The 19539-nt window shown below is 30.0% G+C and overlaps 1 protein-coding gene across 4 annotated transcripts in view; it reads left to right on the top strand.

The window, feature by feature from the left end:
- The window catches only part of LOC132920067 (uncharacterized), a 62896-nt gene that overhangs the window by 24502 nt on the left and 18855 nt on the right, over nt 1-19539 (top strand). For 2 of the 4 annotated variants that reach the window (XM_060982117.1, XM_060982118.1), the window contains exons 2-3: nt 2714-3127; nt 17542-17676. In XM_060982117.1, the coding sequence (XP_060838100.1) occupies nt 2885-3127; nt 17542-17676 (378 nt within the window). In that variant the 5' untranslated portion in view covers nt 2714-2884. Of the gene's footprint in view, nt 1-2713; nt 3128-11291; nt 11724-17541; nt 17677-19539 lie in introns of all 4 variants that reach the window. The other 2 variants (XM_060982119.1, XM_060982120.1) reach the window with 1 other exon arrangement.

The raw sequence follows: 19539 nt of genomic DNA, 5'->3' as shown, positions 1-19539 counted from the left end.
TGTTTTATTTATTTCAAATACCTTCGAAGACTTATCGGTAACACATAACACTATAACAGCCCCATTCAATGTATAATAAAATATACGAATAATTTTTATTGCAAACGTATATTTATGTATAATGTATATTATAATTTATAATTCCTACTATTACCAATATATTGTGTGATGGTTATACTTTTTTGGCGTACATTTATTTACTATATAAATTATGGACGATTAAAAAATTCCATCTATAGTTTTTTGACCAATTAAATTTTTTAATATTAAGATACAACTAAATTTGATTATTAACAATGAAACATTTTACTTCCGAATTTCATGCTAAAATCAATTATACAACGCGTTGAGTGTCATAAGCTACTATTTTTATGTGTAGAGATATGGTTTTTTTTTTTACTATTATCGTGAAAATTATGTGTTAGTATACATTTATAAAGTTGATGTTATGTTCTGATAAAGAGTATTACTACATTTTTCCAGCTATATATAACCATAATTGGAAAAATTAGTATAAATGTATTTAATTTAATTTATGTATATATACATATTCTACATTTATATTTTAATGTATAATTATGTTTAGAAAATTTGGATTTTATTTTATTTTTTTATAACATCGGTGAAATTTACATTGATTTAAATACCGGTGGAACTTCTTATATGTTATACATTTGACCCAAATCATTATTTTATTACTATTACCTAATATTTGGCCAATAATAAAATATATGGATTAAATTTCTAATATACCTACATAAAATTTGCTCAGTAGCGTTTTTAGATTCGGAGCACTCCGGTGAATGTACCTATTGATTTTGTCATGATGTGTTTTGTTTTGTTTATGAGTATTACACGATAACTTGTCAATAAAATAGTTTGATTTATAAAAATGGGGGTTGTTTTGGATATCAAATTAGATCTAGTTTGTACTTTAGATAGATGACATTTTAAAATTCCAATCTTATTTTAATAATTGGGAAAAACAAACAATAATTAAGGGAAAACAGGAATTTTTACTCAAACTTTTTTCGATAAAATCTTGTTTTTTTTATGTCACTCGAAAACTAATATCTATAAACACTTTAGATTTTCACTAAATGTTTATATTATTGTTTTAAACTTCCTACTTATGATAACAATTTCAAAAAGTTTTGAGCTATTTATAGACATAAGAAATTTTCAAGGTTTTTTTTTTTTTTTTTATTATATAGACAATTAAAAATTATTTACTGGGTACAAATGCGTGAAAATTAAATACAAAATTGCTCATAAGTTGTTTATTTCTCAATTATAAAATATAGAAAATTTACAGCCATAATAATTTTATAAAGTTTAAAGTTAAAATTTTAACAAAATCAATAAAAATCAGAAAAATAAGTAAATTATTTTGTAGTTAGAATTTCATAAAAAATTGTATGTTTATAAGATTTCATACAAAACTCCTCATAAGTATTTCATATTGTATTGGAACTATAAAATCTAAAAAATATATGATGACAATTATTTTTTATAGATATTTTAAGTTCCACATTGGACGAAATTACTTATTTAAACGATAAACAACGATATGTTAATTATTTTGTTATAATCAAAAATTTTGTTCGTGGAACTTTAACCTTTACCTATATATTTTATATTATCATGAAATTTATTATACACGAATAAATGTTCGATTTATTTTAAAGTATTATCTATTTATACTTTATATAGGTACTATGAATCTATTTGACTGTTTTATAATATTTTTTGAAAGATATTAAAAAATATTGAGTTTTAAAGTTGATATAATTTGGTATAAATATATTTTATTATAATCATTAAATACTATTTAATAAATAATGCTATATCGAGAAACATTATCACTTTGTGATATAGGCTGATAGACCGTTTACGTTCAGATTCGTTTTTCGTATACAATGACATATCATTGAATTCAAATTCAACAGACCTATAATAATTAATAGTGGCCCACCGACCATTATATTATACAGCAGAGTGATACTCACTTACCATGTCTTATAATGATTTCTATACTTTTACTTTTCTATGTGTGTATGTATTATAGTAAGATTATTTTATTAATTATGTGACTTGATGCAAAGACCATGGTAATGATTTTGTTAAATTTTTGAGAAATTCAACCGTTCTTATAGTAAATCATATAGTCAACAACTGCTTATATCAATTTTATTTAATGGAAATTTTCTTATTTACTTTTCCAAAGCAACATCGGATAGGTTTAACATTGGATTATACTGCGGCCCACGCAGAACGATGATATTCAACAAGCTCCCTTACCATTCTCTACGCCCTCTGCAATATATAAGTAAAAATAAAACCCTTAACACGAGTGTACACGAGCGTCTGCGAGAGTTTCGTTTATTTAAAATAATTGTATAACGATTTTTTCGGTGCTCCAAAAACTATATTATACTGAAAAAATTATATCATCATAACCTCACTATATCTATCCTTGCTGCGAGGTTATAATAATTTTGTCGATATACAAACTGTTTTTTTTTTTATAAAAATCTTACGGTTACCTGTACTGGAGGGGTTGTGTCAGTGTGATGGGGAAGCGTATATTTGCCGTGCACATTGCCATCCGCCGCACGATGTTAGACTTGTTCGTTAGCTCGCATTTAAACCTTCAAATATCGTTCTCTGACGACCCCCGTTAAATTATGTCTAATGTTTTCGTGTTTTACAGGAGTGTGACGGAAGTTTTCGCGGCGGAAAACGGAAGCAGAGGTGGTGGCGGTGGCGGCGACGGCGACGGCGTCGGCGGCGTCGTCGTTCACGCAGCGGATCTCGCACGCGGTCAGCGTGATCGCCGCGCCCATCGCATCGGGAAGTTCACGCCGCCGACGACACCGACGTCATGTACGCGGCGGCCGGTGGGGCGTCGCTGGCCAGCAGGCGGCACAAGCCCAAGCACCGGAACACGGCGGACGCGGACGCGCTGATCCACCAACAGTTCCAGCGCCGGTTCCAGCAGCACCAGCAGCAGTACGCGCCCGCGTCCGTGGAACACCAGCTGCGCGCCTCGTCGTCGCTGACGCCGTCCACGCCAATGTCGCCGTTCGGTCAAGTCCGGTTGCCGGGCCCGTTCGATCCGGCAGAGGTACATAGACAGACAGCGACTGGTCCACCCGAGACCCGGCCTAATCCCCCGCACGGATCTCCGTGCCCGCCCCTATATATAGCTGTATAAGTATATAGCTGTAGTATATACGCTGTATAGCGTATATGTATATATACTTATACCGTGTCGCGATGGCCGAGTGAGACCGGCCGGGCTCTGGATTTGGGGATTTTTACTCCGGCCACGGGGGGGGGAGCTTCGTGTTCGAAAAGGAAAACAAAAGTCGGCTTAAAAAATATGATTTATTCGATTGTGTTATAAAATTTAATAATATGTGATGTTGTCGAGCATAATATTTTGATGACGACGCGCATGCGGTAGGGCAAAACCTATGGGTCGATGCGGTGTAGTACATTCGGAAAATCCTATGAAGCCTTTTTTGTTTAATGTTAGTTATACATATATAGACTTGATTCGCTTCTCGCCAGATAAATTAGTTATTACGGTATATCACACCACATTAGATGGCTATGACATTTTTAGTGTAATTCGAGATTATTTTTATCTGCTTTTGCCGAAATGATTGACAATTAATTTGAACAATTCAATGTGAATAATAAAAAAGTTCTCAGGTATGTTTTAAAGACATTTATATATCAATATAATGTGTTTGTATTACGTTTCACAATAATATTTTCACGTCGAACCTTGAAAATTGCAATTATTTTGACTCAGTTTTTAGAAAATATACATCACTTCAACAATAATAATAATAATTAGGGGTAGGTTATATACGCGTTATAAAACAGTGAAATATGCATTTTATTTTGTTAGAATGTTTATTGAAATATGAAATAAATATACAATAGAATATTATTCAATGAATTTTTCAATAATTTCCAAACATTAAGTGAAAACGAAAGCACATAATAATTTCAAAATAAATTGAATAAACTTTTTATTTATAGCATATTATAATAATTTTTGTTGGTTTTACTTTTAAATAAATCCATAACATTTTCAATACATTTTTAAATTTTTAAAAACATTTCAGATTTAATGAAATTGAAATTAGTAACGCAATATATTATGGCATTTATATTTTTACACTACTTTCATTTAAACACACCATAAAGCGTGCATTTATCGTATTTACAGTTAAAATACAAATTATATGCAAAAATTTGCTAAATGAGAAACACATTATTTGTATCAAAATAATAGATGATTCGTAGACATTATTAACCAATGTTTAGTCTATTGAAAAAATAAGATCTATTTGAATTCTAGCATCCTATGTATTTCTTATTAAATAAGAAATTTTTTAAGTGAGAAATGGTTAGGACACATTCCTATTATAAGATACGTTTATTGTATACTACACATACCATTGCAGAGGCTATGTGAATGAAATGGTGATCAACTGAGGTGAATTATCAATTTAAATACTATGGACTTATCACGCTGAATCCGTAACTGTTATCCTCCACTTTACTACGCGTGTATTGACTTAAAAATAAGTGCATCGAGATTAATTATATCGAGAAGGCTCGGTTAATTACGAGTCAGTGTTAAATACATGGTCCGCCTGAGTTCAAATTTCATGTCGTGCATTCATTTCTCGCCGTATTCATGATGCGTGTCCTTTGACGTACACCTCCATTTCTGAACGTTCGGAAAAATTCCAATATCCATTAGACAGGCTACTATATCGCCATGTTATTGGTATAAAGTTTACCGCAATCAGTAATACTGGTTAAATCCACCCTCCCCAAAAATAAGAAAAAAATGGAAGTTTATATCCTGTGCATTAATTTATTGACCTATCACGTGTTTACGATTTATTCGTTATTAAAACCCGTGTTATCGTAAACGGTGGTGAATTAGGAGGAAAAAATATTATGCCAAGTAATAATAATTTATAATAATATTATTGTTTTCTCTCATTCGTCCATTCGGAAACACACGTATAAACGCCGTTATTATTATAATATAATATACAATTTGTTTAACCAAATGATTATTTTCACGATGTCGCATTGGACGATTAAGTAGACTAAAAAAATATCGACCTTTATTACGTCATAACAATAATATAATTTTATTAACATAATATTGTTATTATCAAATGTATGGGTTCTTAGACGGCACCACGTATAGGCAATATAAGTACAGAACTATGTAGGAGAACATTTTAAAAACGTTCGATATTGATGATGATGACGTATGGGTATTACACCACGTGATGACTTCACATTTTTGTATTATCATGGTTGTTGACAAAGATATACAATTATTATAGTATTGGTCGATCATTTCACTATTAATGGTAGATATGTTTATAATGAGAAAATCGATTACACGCGTATTTGCTAGGCCCTTTTTTCACGAAAAAATTATTCACATTATAATATTTTAAAGTATTTTTTTTCCCGGTAATTACGCGATGCGTAAAAAATGCTTTTACGCTTCATCTGACGGCTAAAACATCTATCCGATTTATGTGATTGAACAAGCCTTACCCGATATTATCAAAGTTCGTGAAGTGGAAGTTTCTTTCGGGAATAGAACGATTTCTTGAAATAAATGCAACATAATATTATATTATTACACCTCTTACGTAAATAACATATTTTAATGTTGAGTACGGCCAAATATTATGACTAAGAGATGGATTTTTTACGTCTTTATGTGAGGGAGTGCACCCACGTTTATTTTACTTTACCGCCATATTCTATATATTTATATTATTATAAGCTTATAATTATTATGATTGGTGATTAAAATGCAAGTATGAAATCCAATGTGAGTGTAGGACAGTATATACATTGTGTTTTTTTTTTATTTGTTGGACAATAGTATTTTTATTCAAAATTTGTTTTTACATTTTAAAGTTTTTGCACAAATAATTAACAATAAACGTAAAATGATTTAAAACTTAATAAACCCTATTTAGATAAAAAAAAAAAAAAAAAAAAAAATTGAAGCGAAATTAGATTCTTTGTACACAAAGGTCAAAGATTAATTACTAATATTGAAATAGTTGTTTGAATTTTTAAATACATTAACATTTTCAAATATTCTTTTCATGATCTTCGCTTTCGAATTTGTAAATTATATCAAATTCTGTGTAAAATGTTAAGCTTAACGTTAAAACCACGTTTCCACACATGAATGCACCCAAGTTTATATTGAACGAACATAGTATACAGTATAGTTTAGTTTAGTTTACTTAACTACAATCGTTATGAGTTTGTTTATATTGTGTATTGTATATCGAGACGTGAAAAGAGTGGATATGTCATTTTGTTGAATTGTATCTCATCACTCCTTCAAACTTTAAATAGCTATAGTTAACTATTCACTTAATACGATTGAATCGATACATTTGAATAATATATTCGTCTCGATATAATAAATATAATATACAAATATTATTATTTACAATATAATAATAAGTATTATAGTTTGATAAGTTTACTTTAATTAAAATGCAGACTATATAAAATAAATAAAAATGCGTTATTTATAGTATTTGATTTAAGCATAATTTTATTTGATAGTTTAACTGATAAAACCATAAAAAAAAAATTGAAATTAAAAAGAAAATAAAACTTTAGAAATAATAAAAAAGTAAAAAGTCCAAATCGATTAAAATTATTTATTATATTAAAGAATTCGAATCTATTTTAATTGATACACATTTTTGTTTTTGTTGAAATAACTATCCGTTTTGACTTTTGAGTTTCAAAAGGGGTGACAAGTTTTTCTATATGTAATAAAAATAAAGTAAGTCAATGTCAGTGCGTTTACCGGGTTGCTCAAAAAAAAATATTATGTTTTCGCTGTGATGTGGTGTATTTTTCTCATCGCGTAATCCAACGAGGTTGGTAACACGAAATAGGAGAAGGTGTCGACCAAGCACGTCGAAATGAATTCTAAGAAAATTGTGTTTTATTCTACCTCTGAAGCGTAAAAATCCAAATTTCCGTTCCATTATGTTGTAGTTTTATAAATATTTTTTTTTTCTATAGTTTTTATATAAAATAATATTCTGAGCGAATGCAAATCCCGTCTTAGCAACATTCGTTTAAGATGTGAATATTATCCACTATTGAGTGACACTAAAATAATACTAGGTGTAATGTGTAGAGCAGGTAAAATAGGTACTCGTATAAATTATATTATTTAAACACAAATTTTATAATTAACAACCAATTAATGTTAACGAGTTTTCTAATAAAGTATATTTTTTGTGATTATTTAATTTTACATTTGCAGAAATTGAATATAAAAATATAAAAATACATTAAATTATATCTATTCAAAAAGAGTTATTAATTTTGAATTAGATCACGATCGCTATAATATATTTCCTATTATACGTTTTATAAATTGTATACTTAAATAATATCTATTCCGTGTTTATAGTTAGGTATGGTACTTCTATATATATTGTGAATAAAATATATGATTGTTTTCCTTTAAATAACGCTTACTGAATACTGTACGACAATGCAATCATTTTGAAAGTCTTATTTGATTTATTAAATAAATATTAAATAAAAATGATATGATAGGTTTACCGTATGATACTTTCGTATACTTGTATGACTGCAGTCGATTATGATTGCTATTGAACTTTAAAAAAAATCAAACTATGCCAGTATAGATTCGTTTTTGAAATTGTAATAAAAATGCTGTTTTCATTAATATCCTAGATATTTTTTTATCTTGTCAAATAATAATGGGTATCATAAAAAAGCTACATTATGTAAATCGGCAATAACATAATAAACGGTATTTTTATTAGACCTCAAACATGTGAGCATACACACGTCATCAAATATGCATTATGTCTGCGTATATAATATAGGTAAATATGTATATTATATATTCCATCTATGGTGAAATATTACATTTCCAAGAAGTGTAGGTAAGCTGTGACCTGTGGTTTGGATTATCATGTCGAAATCCTGTCGCATTTTTAAAAGACTGTCATTAAAAAGCCACGAAATCTGTTTCGAGCTGGGTTGTCATGAAAATAATAACACACACGGGTTATGCACACCGCTTGTCATCGCCGTGTATATGCATTATGAACTATATACGCAGTACGTATATATTGTTTCGTGTCTTAATTTTTCGACGTAAGCGGAATTAAACATTTAAAAACAATTTGTTTGACAATTATTGTTCAAAATTTGATATCAGACCGAACGAATTAACATTTTATATTATATTAACGCGTTATCGTTACTCGTTATTTAAAACTACATGATGGCAGTAGAAAATATGAAATGCCATCAAATGTTTAATGATGAAAATATCAACGTCATAATCTACAAATCGAAAAGTTGATTGCAAACTTCCGTTATATTAGTGGTAATCTTTTTTTTAAAGTTTTTTTTTTATATTGTATCGCTGGAAGAAAAAATGTCATCATCGACTTTTAATTTAATTTTTTTTCAAACAATTTCTCTGTTTAGCATTTTTACATTTAATAAAATACACGTGTTCTAATTAATTATACGTAATGTATCCATCGATGATTTACGGTATAATATTTATAAGATAAAAATTTAAAAATTTAATTTTTTTTTTTTTATTAATTATGTTATAAGCTTTTTTGATTTGTATCAAGACAATTTTTTTTACATATCGGACGAATTTGGAAAATATATACCAACCGATAATGTTTGTTAATAGTCGGTTATCTTCTCGTCATGTTTTATGTAACATATGGTATAGGGAAATTCAGTCTGTCCAGAATTATGTATTTTATATACACCGTAAAATTAAAATCATATTTTAATGATATAAAAATGTATTTAACAAAAGTAGAGGAAATAAGTGTAAAATCAGTGTGTTTAGTGATTTTCTAACTTAGGTGTTTAATACTATTAGAATTAATAATAAATATATTAAAGTAACAACATATTACTTTACATAATAATTAATACGTTAACAACAAACAACTACGTGTTTCAACGTATAGTAACAGATTGTAATATAAACACATATTTGATTTCCATAGGGATTATCTTATTATAATATTATACTACGTGGTTCGGATAATACGATGATAGTATAATATTATTACATAATATATTTTCTCCAATTATTTATAATATTATATTATGAGCGGACAACAAAATATATAAACAATAATCACGTTTCCTGGGGCTGGAGAAATGTCAAATTGGAAATTAGAACGCGGACGTAATAATACACTCTTTATATTATTATTATGTACGAATAGGTGCATATAGATGTGTATTCGGAGACGAAATAATTAATTAAAACCGTTATTATAAGCCCCGTGGTTCCGCTGAGTGAATGCCGTGAAAAAAAGGGTGCTCGCGGTGCGATAGTGTACTGCGTATATATGATGTATATAACATTACACAAGCACCGAACGGTCAATTAACCGAAGGGTTATAATTACTTTCGTAACAGAAAAAACACAACGCGGTCGAATTCGATCAATCGCCCGCCCGCAGACGCAATATAGTATATTCTACCTATTATGTATAGTGAACTTTTTTCATTTTTTTTTTTTCGTTCGTCGTAAGTATATGTATTATATTGTTTATTATAGCTGTCATTTATTCGACGTTAAGCCATGACATCGAATTAACCTTTTGATTTCGCAGTGCGTTGCTAAATTACCGCACTCTTTTTCATTCGCCCTGCAGCACTCTAACATTCTATCTCTCTCACACTCTTTCGCTCCTCACCTATATTTAATGTTTTATACAGGGTGTTTCAACGTTTTGAATATTGTTTCAAAAAAATTATGAGTGGAACTGAAATTATATTTTCCATTTTGAAAATATGGGATTTTTAAAAGTACAGTACGTGGAATACAGCCATGTCTTGTGATCATAGTATAGTTATTTTATATATTTTATACAGATTTTCAACATTTTTATTTGGAAGAAGGGGATCTTCATTGTCTAACATGTGTAACCTTGTGTACTTGATAAATTATAGGTTGCTATTTGTAAATCAAAAGTTGATAGTGATTTCACCATTAAATATAAGGGTGAAAAAAAATAAAAATGTTATATAGTTTTAAAAGAGCATGAAACAAAAAAAAAATTGAAAAAAGTCAATACTTTGAAATAATTAGAGTTTAATGATTAAAGAATCACTCTGTATATTATTTTTTTTTATTGTATTCGATGAATAAGTTAATTGCATACAATTATAATTTGGCTATAATATTCTTGTAAAAAATATGACATTTATCGAACAAAATTCTTTGACTTCTTATCTACTTAGCTACACGAAGATGATTAAATTATATCGCATATATAATAACAATTAAATGGTGGATACATAGATATTAGATATATATTAATTATTAAAAAGAATTTATTGGTAATCATTTTTCACTGATTAGCGAATTCGTTGATTCATCTACTTTATTTGTAGTTTATATCTATATGTTATTAACAATTTAAAAATCAATTCAATCCAATTCAAGCAACGACATTATTAATAAAAAATAAAAATTTCTATGTTTTATGATTTTGTAAATTTGTTTTTAATCAATATTATTGAAAATAAAAAAGATGCAGTGAGACATGTTATTTAGGTTAAAGAAAATTGATGTAATAAATCCTTCTCGGACAAAATATTTATTAAAAATTGTATGCTTACCAAACAACTTGCGCAATATTGATTTAAAATTTTAACATCATATAGTTAACGAAAAAAATCGTTTTTTAGCAGTCTGTGTAAAATATAAGGCAACTATAGTTATAGTTAAAGAACTGTAGCTGATAAAATAATATACGAGGAAATGTATTACGAGAACATTCGTGTACTAATATAAATTTATAGTAAATTATCATTGGTAATATTATTTGAATAACAACCCGCGCCCCATTACTCATCGGCGCAGTATTTTATTCTCGATAAATTTATATTGTATACCTTATATAGTTGGTACGATATTAATGTATTATCACTCCCCTGAATCCGCCATTGATCTCACATACTAATAATATACACACGTACGTACATATATATGTATATATATAGGACAAGCGCAACGAAGTCTCGTATAGCAGCGAAGTTCGTTTGTATGCGATGTGTACACAGCGCACGCGCGTTATTCGTCGGCAAAACGTCGGGGTCGGTGTGATGAAGTTTTTTGCGTTCCGAAAAACAAAATCGCTCTCTATGCAAACAGGTGCCGACGTCTCTCGTCGCGGCGGTGTTAGAGTCGTTCTGGTCGCCGTCGCCGCTCTCCCCGCGGCACCGCGGGAGCGTCCAAACCGCGTCGGACGACCATCTCACCGCGGCGTGCCGGAGACGACTGCAGTCGGACGACGCGAGTGCACGGTAAACGGATGGACATCGGATCGGCGGCCGTGGTGGCGGCGGCGGCGACCGCGCCGGAAACGACGACGACGAAGACGACCACGCACCGGTCGCGGCCGGAAGCGTTGCCGGGCCGCGGTGAGCACCAGTGATGGCCAGCTCAGGTATGCACGCAGCACTGTACATACGAGAGAGGCAAAAGATCCGCGTGAAGAGGATCCGTAGGGATAGGTTCCAATTGCCCAGTCACGTGGCCACCAAGAACATAGCCCCGTTTCCGGAGTTCCCACCTACGACGTGGGTACGTATACGCATGATGAAGTAATAATTTTGACGCAAGTGCAGCCGTTTAGGGCGATTTTGGACGATGTCGGCGGCCTCCCCCCCCTGTCGTGATTTCGTGCACGGACGATACAATATTATAATGACGACGTTGGTCGTCGCCGGCCAAGTTTTGTAACATATTACATAGCGCGTAATGCTATATTACAGTTCAAATACAAGTGTGACAATCTACGTGTATAGAAAGTTAAAATATGGATATAGGTAAAATAATCAATTACATCCTAGTAAAATTTGGTAACATATAGAACATAATTATAACAAAAATTATTCGTTTTAAATGATTTTATATTTTTACCGTTTCAAAATAAATGAAATAAGAGGGTATATATGAAAAAATAAAGAGTATCCCTTTCTCTCATCACCACCACTCTAAGCACTGAGTATAGTCTGTCATAATTAATTATCTATAATTATTTATCAAAATTCGTGTCTTATCTTAGCCTATAATTAAAAATATGCATCGACTGCCGATATATTGCAGTGTTTGCTGTTTTTTAGTGGCACTATAAATGATGAATTAATTTACATTTTTTAAATCAACTATGCTGTAAAAATAGTATTCAATAATATGTATCATGCAGATAAAAAAATTGGTCGACTTTTTCGCGAAGTCCAATTATTCGTTTACTCGGCCATACGTTGTACCTACTCAGTGACGTAATCAAAACGGACCATAGGGTGCATTCGCAGCCTAGACCGGACGCTAAGCGTGAGGGTACAGAATATGTTTTCTTTTATATTGTATAAACACCTACTATGTTTTGAATTTTTTTTTAATAATTCGAAACAAACTTGGATTTAATCATCATCATTATTCATTTTTTTAATCTGTTGTCTACAATAATAATTGTCTACAGGTATGTCGTAGCTCGTATAAGTGCATGATTGCGCCGCGGAAGCAATGCGAAAGCAGATCCCGCGGCGTCGTCGGTTAAAACAGGAAAAAAAAAAAAAAAAAAAAGTGCATGATTACAAATTAAATACCTAACATAGTAATTTACTATTAGCGCAGTTTCCGTGTGTATAGTAATTATGATGTAAAACTTATAATGATTGGAAATCCAAAATTTTTACCGAAAACTTGAAATTCACAATGCGTTTTTTGCGAATAGCATTAAAAGGGAGGGCACGTTTGCAATCCGTGAGTTCTGTGACCGTTTCACTCAAAATACTATATTATGTATAGTGTATACTATCCACTCGTTGGTCTCTATAAAACGATTTATTTCATAAAACGTGTAATAATATTTGAAAATTATATAAAATAATTTCAGCGAGGGGATGAATCGAATATAATATAATAATATCGGGATATTTCGAATACTTGTCTAATGGAGATGGGCTATTATTATTCGCTCGCGGGCCCAAATTTTAAGTACACCATTACCACTCCCTTGGTCACCACCACTTTATTGTCCATATCTGTTTATTTGTACTTCCAGTTGTAGTCTGGTCCATACCCAACAATCTACACCAACAAATAATTGCAATACTTGTGGTATTGTAATACAATAAGTATAATTGATTGATTCAGAAGTTAATTTTCTTAAATGCTCTAAAAAGTATGAAGTTATACATACTCAGAACAAAATATCTTAACAATTGTTTTTTTACAAAATATATTTTTTTATATTATAATATTTATAATATTGTTTCTTTAGATGATAATTGTCAATTGTAAATTAAAAAATAATTTCAAATTTAATGATCAATAATCGACGCAATGTCGTCAATAAAATATATATCTTTTTTCGGTTGTTTTTCTAATTAATACATTAATTAGGATAGCGGTAGATAGTCAATTGTATGGATGAGTTTTGAATTTTAGTTTATAAACATATATTGTAACATATGAAAAATATTTAAAATCGAATAAAATTTATTTAAATATAAAAATTACAAAAGCTCAATAACATAAAAATAAATATTTCATTATTAAATTCTTTGATATACCTTTGTAAAGAATTTTGTGTTAGGAAATCAATGTTTCTGAGCGTTCGGGGAAAAATTGGTTTTGCATTTAAATCCACTCACTAGTGTAATATACATATAGAAGCCTTTAGCCGTTGTAGGTAAACTAGTTGAAGGGCTTATAAGATAAAAGATATTTTACACCACAAAATTAGTATTTTATTGGTGAAATACACTGGTTAAGTATTTGCTACATTGATTTATTTTATTAATTAAAAATATATTAATATTTGATTTTTGCAGTGTTGTTATATATTTGTTAATTTTTATAAACATATTTGTTTACCAACATACTCTGTAGCTCAGACGTTCAGCCTGTATAATGTATGTATTATGTATTTGTATTACACTGCAGTTAAATGCAAACGTATATTCTAAATAGTATAATATTATATTTATTGTCCATGCCGTATATATAGTCAACAATTAATTATCAATTTTTGTTACCTAATAAGAATTTAGGCGAATATTAAATAAATAAGATGATGAAAACATTAATTTGTTAGCATAGTGGTGATTTTTAATTAGGTTTTTACTTTCCTAAATTAAGACCATAATTTTTAATATCATTTTAAGGAAATTATCAAATATTAAGCTATATGTATATTATACTTAAAATTTTAAAATATAGCCATATAGGTACTATATGGATAATAATCTACATGGGTAATGTTTATAAGCAAGGTGAGACAATACTCAATAGTCATTACTCATTATAGCATCAAAAAAACAAAAAAAAACTTAATACAGCCAAAAACGATCGTATTTAAAAACGAGTGTCATGAATATGATGAATAATATGTCAAAAAAAAAAATCATCACACCACGGTAAGTGTGTCTCGGAGTAATTTTTTTTTTGTCGTGTCTATTTATATTATATATATCAGGACGCGCGGGAATACTGAAAACGACGTGCGATGACGCTATACGCCTCACTTCATTTACACGACCGCCCGGAAAGTTGGGATGGTTTGTTTATTTTGTAATTTTCCCATTTTTTTTTTTTATTTATATACTTATATTATATAATATATGTATCCAATTTGAAGAGTGAAAAATTCAATTGCCCCGAGGCGTTGACGACACTCTCCGCTCGTTCTGGCACAAATCGAACGACCGCTTTTATGTCACTATATACAGAACACACGACGTACACACACACACACACACACACACACATTCACTATTATAACTAACATATTAAACAAGAAACATCATGCATATAGTAGAACTGGTGTGTTTGTGTGTTATTTTTTTCGAAAAGAGACCGAAAATACTATATTAGCTCGGACCGTTTTAAGGGTTTTCACAATAAATTGACCGGGACAAACACTATTATTATTACACTTGCACTCACACCACACACACACACACACACACACACACACACTTTGTGCGGTCTACCGGGTCGGACTACCCCCTCCCCTCCCCTCACCCCACACCAACCCATCCGCGGTGGAATTAAATTCGATTAAGACACGACGCCGCGGCACTATATACTAATAATAATACGCGCGCAATTCGGTGTGCGGTCTGCAATCCGTTTTGTTGAATAGGCGACGGTGGCTAATTCGAGTCGTTTCCGTCGTAAAACTTTCAAACGTATTGGTGCGAGCGCCATAACAGTGGCCGTAACTGTGTTTACCTACTGCGCTATACGAACGTTATTATAAAAATATTATACAAATTTAATGCGGCGCTATAGACGATTAGACGTTTTCGGATAAGACGTGCGCGTATGAGTGTATATTATAGTACGGATAAGACCTGTACATAATAATATTATGTACGTGCGTGTATGCGCGCGCCCGTCAAACGTTTTATTTTTATTTTATATACATATTATGATATTCGAAAAGTTCATAGGTCTCGAATCGTATATATACATATAGACGAGCATCACTCCCGACTCCCGTACGGTATGCAATTTTATTGAAAGCGAAAACTTTCCCCTAAGAGCTAAGTTTTTCCTTAATTTTACGTTATGCGCGTAAACGTGATTCCCTTCAGAGAAATGCCACGCTTACACATTTTAATATATATCTACACACCAAACTACTGCAGTATATGAGTTTTCGTTTTAATTTCATAATCGAGTAAATATTTAGAAAAATTATGATTTACGAATTAAACAAGAAATTTAATTGTAATCATCATATTTGCTATATTATAGTATTACGTTTGCTGTAAAAATAAAAGAACATAATTATTAGTAATAAATAATACATATTATATTATAATTGTTATTGTACGTCATTATCTTTTTTTCATTTGAAATTGATGGAGTTATTTAAAACTGCAATAATATTTTATAATTTTTTAACATTTTATAATGTTATCTTAAAACTATTCGTTAACAAGTCAATTAGTTCTTAGGAATACTTTCAAAATACGTATATAATATTTTTTTTATAGTCTATATATACACTAAATAATTTTTTTTCATTGCAGTTTATTTTTGATAAATACACAATTTAATATTCAAAAGGTACAAACTATTTTTTTAAGATATTATCAAGTACGCCTATTGAATTTAATTACTGCAACTATGAAAAAATAAACGTTATGTTATGTAAATTATATGAAGAAAAATATATTGAATAATTTATTTCTATTTACACTTCACAGAACAAGTATACATATTATAATGTATTATAATGGTAGAACATTTTTAAAAAATCATTATTGATTTAATGTGTTTAATTGAATACCGAATGCGAGAAACATTTTAAATTTCATTAATTTTGTCAGAATCACGGTGTAAAATAAATTACTGAATCTGACACCAATTCACTTTGTGAGTTATATTTTAACTGCACTGTGTTTTTGTAGTTGTTGTAAAAGTAGGTACCTAATTTATAAAGGAGTACCCTGGAGCAGCGTTATGCTTATCTCAAAATTACCATAGTCCTTTGTTTAAATCACGAATGTCACATAAAATGTATATTGTTAAGAAACACGAATTTGGATTTATTTTAATAGTGTTTAACTCCCGTGACATTTCGTGTCAACCTTATAAAAAACTTCTTTTCAAACGCTTCAAAATTAAGAAAATCCTATTGCAATGTTCGAGAAAACGGCCATTCAAATAACCATCGCCTTACAGTAGTGTGTTTATTTACTCTAATTAAAAGATAAAAAAAAAATGTTTTTAATGGACAAGACAAAAATACAATACAAATTCTTCGCAGAATGTATTGTACAAAACATAGTGACAGAACTAAAACATAATAACCATTAAGCACTTAAGCAGTTATTTTTAATAAGTACTTGTTTGATTTTAATATTTTTAAAAATTTAAATAAATGATATCAAAATTAAATCGATCAACATTTTATTTAATAATGAATATATGTAGAGTAAAACACATTATTTATTTTTTTTTTTATCACTGTTTAACTACTTTCTTTTTTAATAGTTAATACTTAATTTCATTAAATCATTAATCTACAGTAAAGACAATTGTATACGTCTTGTTCTCCTTTAAAATTCAAAACATCTTATTTAATGGAATGCTATTTTATAATTCTGAAAAGTATTTCAATTTCAATATAACAATCTAAAAGTATTATAAAACGAAATTGAATTTTGGGTAGATAAAAAAGATAAATAGTTTTATGAAAATTACTTAAATATTATTCTATAATATAAATACACAAAAGTCAAAAACGATACTGCATTCGATTTGAATATTTTTCCCGTATACAATGCGGATGAATTGTTTTCAAAGTCAATGTATAAACTGTAAAATATATACATGTATAACGGCATTATTGTCATTGGGTGTATTATAAATATTTCAGAATAAGACAGCGGCTTCGGTAGCTTGGCCTGGACCAGTCGGTCCGTCTCCAGACAGCGATGGCACGGCACCAGGTGGTTCCATACTCATACACCTGCCGGCTGACCCACATAGGAAATGGACGAAAAAAAATAAGGCAAGTGTCTGTTGTAATACTCGTTATTTATTATTATCTATATACAACGCATGACGTATATACAGTGCACACACGGACACGTGACTAGTGAAATAAATAAAATCGCTTTTTCGCTAAACAAAAATAAAAAAATAAATATAAGTCTAAAAAGGACGTGCCCCGTTCGACGAAAATATCCTGTCATACTTTTTTTATTCGCATAACAGCCATAACACAAACCGTTACTCCGATTTCACAACAATCCGTTGAAAACTCGGACCATTACAATCTTATATCATTCTTCTCTGTAGCATTCGTATAAGGTTCACGAGAGAATTATCATGATCGTTTATATTCCCTTTTTACATATACCTGTCCGGGGCATGTTTGCTGTACAGCAGTCAGTTAAATCTTGAATACCAACACATCAATATTAATAAAAGTTATAAAATTTATATTGGATATAATAATGTACGAGGGCCATCTCAAAATCAACCTCCGATGTTCTTCAATTCATTACATATGCAATTCATAGCAATAATTCGTTCACGTGTTGCTACATATATCGCATTATTCCCAGTAAACGTATTGTCTGATAATATGCCGAATTTCGTTCTGTATTGTTCTCTAATATTTGCAGCGACAACATGGAGAGTACAATTTTATCTACTACTGCCTATGAAGTGTTTTGAGACCAAACGGGCACAGAGCTTGTGAGGGTAATTCGATATTTTTACACACGATTTTGTGTAGAATACTGCGAGAAATTTCGGAAATCGTTAAACGCCTGTTTTTTCGAACAAATTTGTCAACTTTCAGGTGAACCACGTCTTCGGTCATGATCGATTTTCACTCTTGGCCCCTTCATATTACGCATATATTGTGTGCGTCCGTTTTTAAATTTTCTACACCAATAAAGTACCATCACTCATCACTGTATTGCTGTATACTGCAGCACATTGCCGACGATAAATTTGAGCTAAGCCATTTACTTCGGCTTTCAAAAAAACGAATTACACTTCGCACCTCGCGGCTCGCATACAGTGAAAGATAAAATTGTACTCTCCGTGTGATTACGGAAAATATATAAAAGTAATGATGAAATGATGAAAGAAAATAGTCGAAATTCGACATATAAACGAAATGCCCGAATGTAGTGAATTTATTACACATCCGAAATCGTAGGTTGATTTTGAGATAGCTCTCGTAACATCACTCATCTATCCATAATCGTAAATATAAATAAATGTAAATAAAATATCCAACTATTTTACAATAATGTAAGCTATTAAAAAAATAAAAAATATGATTTTGTGTCGATTAACATGTTTATTGATTACATAGAATAAATATTTAATATATATTATTCGCAGAGGTTTAAGTGGTGGGGGAAACATAAAGAGGCTCAGTTTTCCTATCAAAGTAAACAAAGGCTGTATTTAAAAAGTGTCACATTTAACATTTTTTTCCAAAAGGTATTTACTAGTATACGCTTAAGCTTTTATGTTGAATCAAAATAATTTCGTTACTCGTTTATAAAATTATTTTATTATACATTGTATTTTATAGCTTGATAAAAGTAATATCATACGCAATACAAAGTTAAATTAATTTTATTATTTAATTATTCCGTGTATTTGATTGTATACTAATTAGTAATTATATTGTAATAGGTAATAAAATATGTGGATACATATTTTATTTTAGTATTTTATGTGTAAACGAATTAAATATACATATACGTAGGTAATGTACGTTCTAAAGAAAATATAATTAATATTTCTATTAGGTATGTGTTTTACAATAATTTTACATTATTTATTTCAAAAACATATATTTTTACTTATGATTAAATTTTTCGTTGTATAAAAATTATGTACAGTT

Source organism: Rhopalosiphum padi, chromosome 2 (assembly GCF_020882245.1).
Source record: "Rhopalosiphum padi isolate XX-2018 chromosome 2, ASM2088224v1, whole genome shotgun sequence".
Lineage (NCBI taxonomy): Eukaryota > Metazoa > Arthropoda > Insecta > Hemiptera > Aphididae > Rhopalosiphum > Rhopalosiphum padi.
This window is presented reverse-complemented; position numbering and strand designations above follow the sequence as displayed.